This window comes from Mytilus galloprovincialis, chromosome 4 (assembly GCF_965363235.1).
Source record: "Mytilus galloprovincialis chromosome 4, xbMytGall1.hap1.1, whole genome shotgun sequence".
NCBI lineage: Eukaryota > Metazoa > Mollusca > Bivalvia > Mytilida > Mytilidae > Mytilus > Mytilus galloprovincialis.
The window spans coordinates 79264226-79276517 of record NC_134841.1 but is presented as its reverse complement, the minus strand read 5'-3'; the positions used below and the strand labels follow the sequence as shown (position 1 = coordinate 79276517).

Sequence of the window (12292 nt, the reverse complement as noted above, 5' to 3'; positions counted from 1 at the left end):
AAAATAATCTACTATAAATCGATCGAATCCATGCGTTCTGAACGGGACAAAATCAATGTGAAGAAAAAAATGAAAAATTTTCCGCGGAAAAATAGCATTCAAAGATCCTGATAGCAACATATCATTTGAACAGTAAATCTGCAATCCTATCCCCTTGTCACTAATATTAAATTGACGACCCCTTACAAAGGTTTTATAATGATCATTAATGAACCAATCCTGTTGCTGAAAATGGGATTACCCCTATTCTATTTGTGTACGTAATGAACTCGTCCACTACCTAATTGCCACCTGTGGAATCGTCCACTAAAATGTAAACAGTCAACACATGCCCGAAAACTTTGACGAGGCCGACAATTTGACCGAGACTCTAAATGACAAAAAAATAAATAAATTTGTTGAATTCAAACTGGAGGAGCCTGTTTACTGGTTATTGTGTGGTCTCCCTGACGATTTTCTAATGACGGACACTCTGTCCCCTTCAGTCGCTTCCATGCTGGGACAAGTTACTGAAGATGGTGACAGCATTATTACCAGTTTAAAGACGGAACTCCTTGACGTAGATGTCGATGTCGGTATTTATGTTGATCAGGTAACTATGAAGATGAAATAAGAAATTAAATTTGTAAATATCAATTAATACCTATAGAACAATTTTGTGAACAGTTTAACTTTTAGTTCTAAGATCACTCCTTTTGTAACCTCATCCGATGACGGGACAGGGTGATATATATTATTTCTTCTGAGTAGCAGGAAAGAATTTGAAAAAGTGAATGTGTGAATTGATAAAATTATATTTTCAGAAAATATTATAGTATTTGAATAAGAATAAATTCGGCGATTCAAAGACGTCAAATCGGCTTTATGATTTCATGTTTGCCTGAACATTTTTCAGAATAATATATATCAGATTTTTTAAAGTTTTATAAAGTATATATTTGCAATGTTTCAAAATAAAAATTGCGACCTGTAAACTTTCGATTTCATAATTTATATGTATGACATTTGCGCTCATGCATCGCGTAAAGCAAACACCAATCAATCGATATATTTTCATAATCAACAAGTAAAAAATGGAAGAGCTCCTCATGTTTTAGAGGTTAATATTATTCACAACTTTCTGATTCGAAGTCATAAATGTACAAGCAGATCCCTTGTTCAACAAGATGATATGCTCGACTTGTCCTTTCCCTAAAATTTTCTTTCACAGGCAATCAGTGTTCAAGGTTTTGAATTGAATCAAATGAAAACGTGTCAGATAATTTTCAAGAAAATTTGGCACGAGTTTATTTTGTGCCAATCAGTATATAGTTTATGGAGTTATAAAAAAACTCGTTTACAGACTGGCATTTCATTTAAAGTCCAATTAGTAAATACATTTTATGTATATGGAAACAGACATTTCTTTCAACTTTAATCCTTAGAACATTTTTCTACAGTTTTTTTTTTTGTGCCATTTTATAATTCCCTATATTCTTTATTATTTAGTATCACATAATTTTATGTTCCTTATTTTTTTCCTTATTTTCTGTTTTCTTATTTTTTTCTATCTTGTGTCTTTTTAGTTTAATGTTTTGTCTCTTTTTCTCTATTCAACTTTTTTGCCTATTTTTCTACCATCTATTTTGCATTTTTTTGCCTACAATTAACTTTCGAGCACCTTGTCTCAGTGATTAATTGTTTTGAAGAATGTTAAATAAACAATATTTTCTACCCGAAAATACGTTGTCTGTTGTGCTCTTTGGTTTCGAACGTTTGATATTTTTATAGCGATAACGCCACTCTTTTAAAGATGAAAATTGATATAAGATAGGCATCACCAGCTTAGATTAAAAGATCGCATGCCTACTTTTAGCTCAGTACGGCTAGTAAGAGTCTCTAAAACCGCATACACACACTCCATAAGTTGTTATATAAAAAAGAAGATGGGTATGATTGCCAATGAGACAACTCTCCACAATAGACCGAAATGACACAGAAATTAACAACGAGGCCACCGTACGACTTTCAACAATGAGCAAAGCCCATACCGCAAAGTCGGCTAAATAAGGCCTGGAAACGACAATGAAAACCAAATATGTAACACATAAACAAACGACAACCACTGAATTACAGGCATCTGACTTTGGACAGGCACATTCATGCAGAATGTGGCGGGGATTAAGATATTAGTGGGATGACATGTTAACGGGCATACCTTTCAAACCCATCTTTCATACCATAAGTCACAGTGGCCAAATTCATTCTGGCCAATTATAAAACTGTATCGAAAGTTCAGGAGAATAACCAACCAGGCAATTTTGGATAAAGATAATCGCCAATTTGAGTGAAAAAGGTCCCTATTATATACGTCTCAGACAATCTCCCACCTTTTTTCACTTAAAGAAAAGAATTGAGAGCAGAGGACCAAGATCACTGTCATTAGTTAACTACATACATTTTGTTATAAATTTCATTAAATAACTGTGGAAGACAGGTTAGAATGTTTATGATTATACCCTCTTGTTTTAATGTAACCACTCCTTCCGAAGAATTCAATGTACATATCGGCATCTAGAAAACAAGAATTTATATGGTATGATATAAATCCTTGATGGAAACAATAATGTGAAGAAATTTTTTTTGTTACATATGTCAGATCTATGGCATCGGCCATAATTCTCTTTGGATTTTATATAGAATCTAAGATTTTTAACAGAACCCTTATTGAGCCTGAATAATAGTATACAGACCAACGTTCAAGACCATTCTTCGACGATTTAAAACGACCGATTACGTGCGAATTTATTACACACTTGTATTATAGGTAATACTTGTCAGTAAAAGACTCGAGTTTCACGGGCATTGACTTATTTAAAAAGGTCGTTGATAAGTTGGGTTACATTTCAAAATTTTTTTTATCACAGGAAAAAGTGTTTCCCTATATTCTCACTTGTCAGTCGGTTTATTAGGCACTCGTGAATTTAAATAAAGTTCCATCGTATATAGAAAAAACCCAGATGAGTTACAAAAGTTACTTAAAATTATTACCAATTGAATGCATGCAAGAAAGAAGGTTTTTTTTCTAATATATATTTACCTCTCAAACAGCCAATGCATTACATCGGTACATAAATTGAATAAAATGTCATTTTAATGACGAACCGCATGTACCATACAGTTGGTTGATTTTTTTTAGATTTAAGATTTTGTTTGCAGAATAATATATGAACTTTTTCATTCATATTGATTAGACCGTTTTATCGAATAAATCCATTTGAGCTCAAACATTGCTTTTATAGCTATTCTGATTAACTGTTCTTTTGCAAGACTAATGTTTATGTGCGTTTTTTTGTTGTTGGTGTAAGTAATATCAAAATAAATTAAAATTATTTACAATAATATTTTAAATGTATGCATGTATTATTATAGTCTTGTTAGGTCATCAGCTTTCAGCTTCTACTTTTTGCAATACTCATTGAAAGCATTGAATTCGTTGAAAATATTGAGTTCAACTTGCAGGTCCTGTGAATTTTCCTCCACCAATTTAAGACTGTATGATGTGTGTACAGTATTACAGAATTTGTTCTCTAATACTTCAGCAATCATTTGCATTTTGAGACTATACATATTGTTACTGTAGATAAATACTCTAGATACATTGAAGGTGATTGTTAATTAATTATTAGTTAAAAATTCATATATTCATAAACTGATATTAACAAAGAATGCACATTTCAAATCTTGTACATGTATCTGGTAGCTCATAATTTTGTAATTTCAACTTCCGTCGAACCAAGGAGGTTATACTACTTTGTCGAACTTATAACTAGCACTAAATTCAAACACCAGAAGAAATTTTGAAAGTACGGACATCACCCTGAATGCATTGCAAATCATTTATACATTTCAGGAATACAGTATCCCATACACACCGTCGGACACGGAAACATTGGACCCGTCATTAGCAGATTCTGGGTTTAACGATGCACTCAGTTTACAATGTTTAGAAAGCGTATTCGACTGGAAGGGACAGAAAGGAGACGACAAAATAATAGACAGCCCAGCATCACCAACAGCTACATGTATGCACCACTGTTTAGATCACCAAGGGTTCGAGGATTATTTGGATGATATATATTACCATAGACTTAGTATAGAATATAAATATGTAGTCACGACTTGTCTGGAAAACCAACCTGAGGTAAAGCTACGAATGATTTCTTGTTCCAGATTTCAAACACGCGGAAAATTTCTAAATAACAGATATAATATGCCAAAGCTTTATTATGCATCAGTTTTCACAACATTCTTTGAAATATATTCACAAACAGCTTTTCGTGTTCGATGTTCAATCACAATATTTAAGTGACCAGTAAGGACAAAGCGTATACTTAAAAAGAAGATTTTTTTTAAAAGTGCAAACAAATATATTAAGATATATAGTAGCGTTTGAGGTAATCTCCGGGTTTGTTTATATTGGGTTCAGACTTTGATTTGTTGTGTGGTGTTTTGAGAACGTGTTAACCTTTGATATTTTTGCCTTTTTCATTTGGCAATGGTGTTTTCTGTCTTATTTCAACAAGTGGGTTTTGTTAACTTTTAGTACCTTCCGACGTTTTAATCACCTCTATTCGATTCTAAATCCAAGATGGTCGTTTTACTTTAAAAAGGGAACGTACTCGGTCACAGTTTTTTTGCATGCAACATGAGTGATGTTATATACGAGTCCTACTGAAAACGTTTCGTGCTGTACATCATGCAGATACCCGACTTGACGAAATGTGTGTGTTGTCAGTTGAGTTTTACTATTTTAATACAAGAGTAGAACTTTTTAATTCGTCAACTATAAAATAAAACATAACACTCATCATGTATATTTGTAGGTTGATTCAGGTATGCGTGGATTACTGGTCAGTTGGATGACCGGTGTCCATCACCAGATGAAGTTATGTCAGGACACTCTATTCATTGCTGTAAACATCGTAGACAGAGTTCTAGACGTTATGCAGGCATCACGTGATTATCTACAACTTCTAGGGATAACTACAATTCTAATTGCTTCGAAACTTGTAAGTATTAAACTTTTGTCATCTTTTCCAACATACTGGTTCTGTTCTCCGATTAGTAGGCAGTAGCTTTTTACATTGAGTACTTTGGGGGCAGATTGGAGGTGTGTAACTAATTATTAGCTGTTTTAAGAACTTAGGTAAAAAAAAAAAATTATCTCGATGATGTTTGATAGAAGGTACTAACTTTTTGTCCTTAAGTCCAACTCCACACTTCACAAAAAATTTGCACCCCCTTTAAAGTAGTAATTTATCATTATGAAGTTGTGTAAAAAGTTTTTTCTCATTTATATATTATACTTTCAATACATTTTGATGTGCGTATAGGCTATTCATCATTGTTGAAGAACCGTTCATTGCAACTTGGTCATTTTTTAATATTATTTTATTTTTGGAAGGGTGGAGGAAACTTACAAGTCTTCTGTAGTATTTATACTGTTGGCTAGTGTTTATAAGTTTGGCATATCCATTACTAGCGAAGATGTGTACGTGTATAGCATGTCATTTATTTCTTTTTCAAGGTCCTGAACATGCATGAAATATCTGCCACTGGACGCTAAATGAACCATCAATCAATCAATATTTAGGGTTCTTAAGATGAAGATGAGAATTGTAAAGAATTTACATGAAGATTTAACGACTATAAAAGTCTCAGACTCGCTTTGATCTATACGCGTTGTATTCGGAAATCTTATTTTTGTAGGAGGAAGTAACGCCGCCCGAAATCAGTGAATTACTTGGTTGTTGTGACGGGGTGTACACAAGGGATATGGCGAAGCAGTTAGAAAGGGTTATATTAGACGCTATCAGATTTGATCTTATGGTCCCGACTTCACAATTTTTCTTAGAATACTACGCAACATCCTGCATTAATTCATTCCAAGGTTTCCAAGGAGACCAACTCAGGTGAGTTATAATTCAGTCGAAATTATATCGGTGAAGCAGTAACTGAAACTCTTTTTAAGTGTCAGACAGTTAGAGACGAATGAGAACATAATTAGAATGTCTCCTGTCAACATCATTTTTTTTCTAAAATCAAAATTTAAACAGTAAGATTGACATAACAACCACTGACGAAGATCCCGACTTCCGACAGGCAACAGAATATATGGAGGGTTTAAAATAGTTTTCAGTGATCTCTCAACTACCTCTGTTTTATATAGTGATTATTGGACTATTAAACAAGATATAATAACGCATTAAAGGAATTTTAGTCAATAAAAGCACGTACAAAGTAAATGTTTTTCTGATATATAATCTTGTCGTCCCATCCTAAAATATGTAGTCAGTATTAGTAATTGATGCCAGCTTACAGATGCAAAATCTATGAAACTTTTAAGTATTTCACGTCCGTTTTGATGTGGTTTTGTCATCTTTTTGTTTAATTCGTTTTAAAAATCTCTGATAATTCATTGCACTCTGATTTGTAGATGTGGCTGTTATTTTAATCTGGACGTCAAAAATTTATTATTAGAATAACGCCCAACAGAAGCATACTTCTTTTATATGTTTGTTTTAACATTTCTGCTGTTTAAAAATGAAATTAAAACATTGAACTTTTTTTGTTAATATGTTTGTACATAGTGAGGTATTCAGTAGTGTATAATGATCTATAATGGTAAGCTGCAGATCGAGTTCATGTTTTGTAACACATTATTTAGATTCGATAAATATTATAACGTTATCTCTGATGATTATAAAAAAGAAGATGTGGTATGATTGACAATGAGACAAATGTCCACAAGAGACCTGACACAGACATTAACAACCATAGGTCACCGTACGGCCTTCAACAATGAGCAAAGCCCAAACGCATAGTCAGCTGATGTATAAATCATGAAGTACCAAATAGATCTGTAATATAATTTTTAGTTCCAAAATTTTCCTGCCACTTCTAACTGCAACTGAAGCGCCTTCTGAGATCATATAACATGAAATCATGTAGCATGTAAAGAACTAGCTGTCCTCAAAGAGCCAAAATTATCATCGGGAACTAAAAGTTAACAAAGAACACAGTCATATAAAACTTAAGTGAGCAATACAATGTCTTTGAACCCAGTGTTTTTTAGGCATACCGTTAACTGTAGTTTAGAACTGTATGTTTGACATGAAATGGACTGGAACATTTCTCTATTTACTTAGTTTAAAAAAAAAAAAAAATATATGTTTCCATGATTTCAATCAATACTTTCAGACAGTCACGTGCTCTTGCTCGCTGTGTGCTAGAGCTATCTCTCCAAGATTATGACCTTTCCCAAAGACGTCCATCAATGCTGTCATTGTGTGTATGGAAAATAGCCGTGGAGGAGACCAAAAGTGACGACGGGGACTACTTACCTCCTGGTTTATTTCACAGCTGTGAAGATTTCGAATTTATCTACAAAGAAGTTAAAACTTTTTCAGAAAATTTACTCCATAATTTACCTGACGTTTCCAGAGTTTGTGAACATTACTACCGGCTTTATGGTATCGAGTAAAGAGAAAAAGTATCAAATGTTTCAATTAAAACAGTCTTTCATGAATAGTGCTGAACAATGTGATTTTGTAACATTCCAAAGTAAGGACAGAAACTCTATTGCTAAACAAAATTTACAATTAAAATCATTACAAATGTTTGTTGAAAATATTATGTTACTCATTATTTTAATTATATCTGAAAGAGTTTTGAGTCGTAGTTCTCTGCGGATATGGACACTATTACGTAAAAAACAATGACTTTTAAGGTGTTGCCTAGCAGAATTTCATTTTAAATTATATGTTAAAGTATAGTAAATTAAATATTCGAGCAAATAGTCCTGATCACCATAGTCCTATGATGCTCTAAATTGGTTGATTGATGTTTGATTAACGGATTCAGCGCCAAAATTTTCCTGCATGTACAGGATTTAGAACAGTATGTAGGTTATTTACCCTTAAGGTTCCACTAAAGTCAAAATATAGGACACTTCATAAACATCTAAACTTTGCCTGTATTTTTCAACCTATAATGAATAAAGTCATAAACCATGAGAACATATGTTCATTTAAACATACTTTACATATACACACTGTATAAATTGTAAATAAACTTGAAATTGTTATGTTGTGGCCAAACCGGTTCTTGGGGTGAACACTAAATTTTCAAAAAAATCTGCAGGCCTGCAAGACGACTTTATTTGCTTAAAATTGGTATGGACGAATAATGTTACATGTAATGCAGGGCAAGCGCATGCTGATTTGTCACATACATATGTTTTAATGGCATATTTGTCCAATTTCTGTATTGTACCTTCGATATTCGTTCACTTAGATACATGAAATTAACTGAAACTCGAAAATCAATACATTTTATAAAAAATCAGCATGCGCTTGCCCTGCATTACATGTAATAGTATTCGTCCATACCAATTTTAAGCAAATTAAGTCGTCTTTCAGGCCTGCAGATTTTTTTGAAAATTTAGTGTTCACCCCAAGAACCGGTTTGGCCACAACATAACAATTTCAAGTTTATTTACAATTTATACAGTGTGTATATGTAAAGTATGTTTAAATGAACATATGTTCTCATAGTTTATGACTTTATTCATTATAGGTTGAAAAATACAGGCAAAGTTTAGATGTTTATGAAGTGTCCTATATTTTGACTTTAGTGGAACCTTAAAGTCTTGGAAATTTCAACTGTCACTGGAAAAGGATAACAGTTTGATAGAGATGGGAATTTGATCTTGCAGTAGGCCACCTACGGACCCCTTACATAATTGTTGCAAAGGGTACTGGTTTTGAAATTAAGAGTTTGTTCAAGTGATGTTAATATTTGCTGCTTATTGTCGAGCCTGCGACTTATGTCGCAGAAAGCTCGACATAGGGATAGTGATTCGGCGGCTACAGTGGCAGCGTTAGCTACATCTTAAAAGCTTTATATTTCAGAAGATTGTAGACCTGGATGTTTCATACTGTGAGTATAGATGCCTCATGTTACGAAGTTTCCGTCAGTCACATGTCCAATGTTCTTGACCTCGTTTTGGGAAAATGACGCTATAAGCGGCATGTTTCCGATACCATTGACCTGAACCGGAAGTCGGTTATGCCTCCGCCTACCGCACTCGGTTTCTTATTTACTATTTTACATACTAACTGGAATCTGCTTGTATTACGCTACACTCGAACAAAATGTTGTAGTCGGACGGGAACCAGTTTACATACTTTATTTATTTATTGTTTACAAACAAAACGTCTTGACCTGTCCATAGAAAGACTTGTATAGTCGCGGTTTTATTCTCCAAAATTGGACCTTCCAGAGGGGATGCGGACTCATGATAGAGTACAATAAGCAAGAAATAAGAAAACCAGATCAATTTCGCGGCGAGGTGCTTTGTTTATCTTCCGCCATCTTTGTTATTGATATTGTAGAGGGTGCTCTCATAATTTTTCAAACTAATAATTTTAACTCATCCATATTAATAAGTTATTTCTATTCAATTTCAAATTAATACTGATAAATATAAAACTAAACCTTTCATTAAAAATTTCTCGTTTCTTTTCAATGCATTGGTTGAATGGAGCTCTCTGTTAATACCTGACTTTCATTATTAAAAGTCAATTATGGTCAATAGTACAGATGTTTCAACAAAAGAATTGTTGTACACATGCATTCTCAAGATATGCAGCAGGCTTTGACAAAACTGAAACTTTAGGAGGACTCAACAATGGTCAAAAATAGGTTGTAAGTTGCAAAAGGATGCTCCTATCTCATACTAGCATTTTATTACAAAAAAAACTTGCATTATACGTCAATTGGTCTATACCAATATACCTCAATTGGTGGATTATATGTCAATTGAGGTATAATCCACCAATGGTTATTCCTGACCTGTTAGACCTTTTCTAACAGTAACAAAAAGTTTTTTTACCTAAAATTTCGTGGGAAGAAGGGGGTTGGGACTATGTACCAGTGCGAACTATACAAGCCTTTCTATACGGTATTTATTTGTACAAAAAAAAACCAGTAGTCAATTGATACTGTAGATCATTCAGGTAGTCTTGACCTATTCATTTGTACTAAAAAAAACAGCTAGTTGTCATCTTCACACACACAAATATACGAATATCAATTATATGCTTACGAGACATGTCGCAATGTTAAACTAAATAAATTACGGTGTGTGAAAATCGAGACTTGCATAAAAAAATATCCTAATATTAGAGACAGTGGGGTCATTTTTCCGCAGAGCTTTCAGCTCTTTGATTACGGTTCAGCGACTACTCGAAAAAAGTTAAGATCTTTTTGTAATGTTAAATTCTCTCTTATTATAAGTAATAGGGAAACTATATTTGGTATGTGCGTACCTTGCAAGGTCCTTATGCCCGTAAGACAGTTTTAACTTGCCCTCGAACTCATTTCATGGATCTGTGAACAAGTTTAAGTTTTGGTGGTCAAGTCCATATCATAGATACTATAAGCAATAGGTGTAGGTATATTCGGTGTATGGAAGAACTGTAGGGTGAACATGTCCATCTGGCAGGTGTCAGCTGACGACCTTATTTTCACGGTTCAGAGGTTAAAGTTCAAGTTATTGTATTTTGGTCTGTTTTTCTTATACTACATACAATAGGTATACTATATTTGGTGTATGGAATTATTTTAAGGTGCACATGTCTGACAGTTGTCATTTTATCTTGACCTCATTTTCTTGGTTCAGTGGTCAGAGTTAAGTTTTTAAGCTTTTGTCTTTTCTTCTAATACTATATGCAATAAGTCAACTATATTCGGTGTATGGAAATATGTGATGATCTATATGTCAGTCGTGCAGGTATTATTTGACCTTGATCTCATTTTCACGGTTCATTGCTCAGTATTGTTAAGTTTTTTATGTTTTGTCTGTTTTTTCTTAAATTATAAGCAATAGGTCAACTAGAGTTGTTGTGAGGAAGATTAGTTAGCTGTGCGTGTCTGTCTGTCTGGCATAGTTCATCTGGCCTTGGCCTCATTTGCATGGTTCATTGTTCAATGTTTAGTTTTCTTGGTTTATGTTAAGTTTATGTGACAGTTGTAATAACGCTTTGTATTTAGGACTATCAACATAATATCAATGATAAGTAAAGAAGGCGAGACATTTCAGCTTGTGCAATCTTGTTTTTCGATATTGTTGTTATCTTTTTCTGATTCATCATTGTGCTTATTCATAATATTTTCGTTTTCCTACACCCAGTGGAAAAATAAATGGAAACAGGTACGTCATATGTGTAGTTTATCAAACCCCCTTGTAAACTTATTCTCTCGCTGTTTCATACATTTGTAAGACAATTATAACATAATATAATATTTACTTTTTAGCTCGACTGACCAAAAGGGAAAGAGAGCGTTTATCATTACTTTGCGTCCGTTGACTTTTACATTTATCTTCTCCGCTGAAACTAGTAGGCAAATTTTTCCTAACTCGCAATTATCATTGGGGTATCTAGTTTAAAGGGTGTGTTCGATGACCCAGCCAGCCAGCCCACACGACCTTCATGTCTAAAAATGGAAAAGAGGTGGAAATACAGTTTTGTCATATTATCTTGAAAACTGCTTTGAATAGAGAAATTTTGAAAGGGGAAATTTTATAAAGTTGAAATCTACCTATTGTCCATTTACTTTGAAACTTTGAAACTTTCTATTTTGCCTTTTATGCTGAAAACTAAACAAGATAGAGCAACTCTTTATATTTCAAAAATCTTTAAATAAGACGAATTATTGGTTTAAAAATATTTATTTTTATTGGATTGGGAAACAAGTTATTGCAACTTATATTAATCCCTTTCCACACACGGGTGCGAGTGCTGCCTTGCTCTTTTCGAGATTTACAATGTGTCTTTTACGTGCAAGAGATATGGCTATCTCTTAACACGGGTCAGCCATTTATCGTCCCCTTCCGACGGAATACCATCGTTTCTCAAGATCAAACTCGCAAATGGTGTCAAGGGAGAGCCGATATTCAGTCTCTGTAATTTTCTCCGGAGACAGATAAGGTATGGTACGTTTATATTTTCAAGGAAGCATGAACCAAAACCACAAAAATAGCCATTGTATTCTGAAACTGTTGACGGTAAGGCAGCAACCATTTGATTTTCGGGGGGGGGGGGGGGGGGGGGGCTATGGTTTTTTTTTTGGAAAAAAAGTTTGTTTCCAGTTTTTGGAGAAAAAAATAATTTGTTTTTGATTCTGAGAAAAAAAAATGTTTGTTTCACCCTCAGCTTCCACTATATGTAATGCTAAAATTGAAAGA

The 12292-nt window shown here is 33.7% G+C and overlaps 1 protein-coding gene across 1 annotated transcript; it reads left to right on the top strand.

Moving 5' to 3' along the window:
* Window positions 1-291: 291 nt before the first annotated feature.
* LOC143073052 (cyclin-O-like) lies at window positions 292-7712 on the top strand. Its single transcript, XM_076248289.1, has 5 exons — window positions 292-592; window positions 3893-4183; window positions 4866-5051; window positions 5752-5954; window positions 7243-7712. Exons 1-5 carry the CDS (start codon window positions 329-331, stop codon window positions 7523-7525), a joined length of 1227 nt encoding a protein of 408 aa, XP_076104404.1. The 5' UTR covers window positions 292-328; the 3' UTR covers window positions 7526-7712.
* Window positions 7713-12292: the final 4580 nt, after the last annotated feature.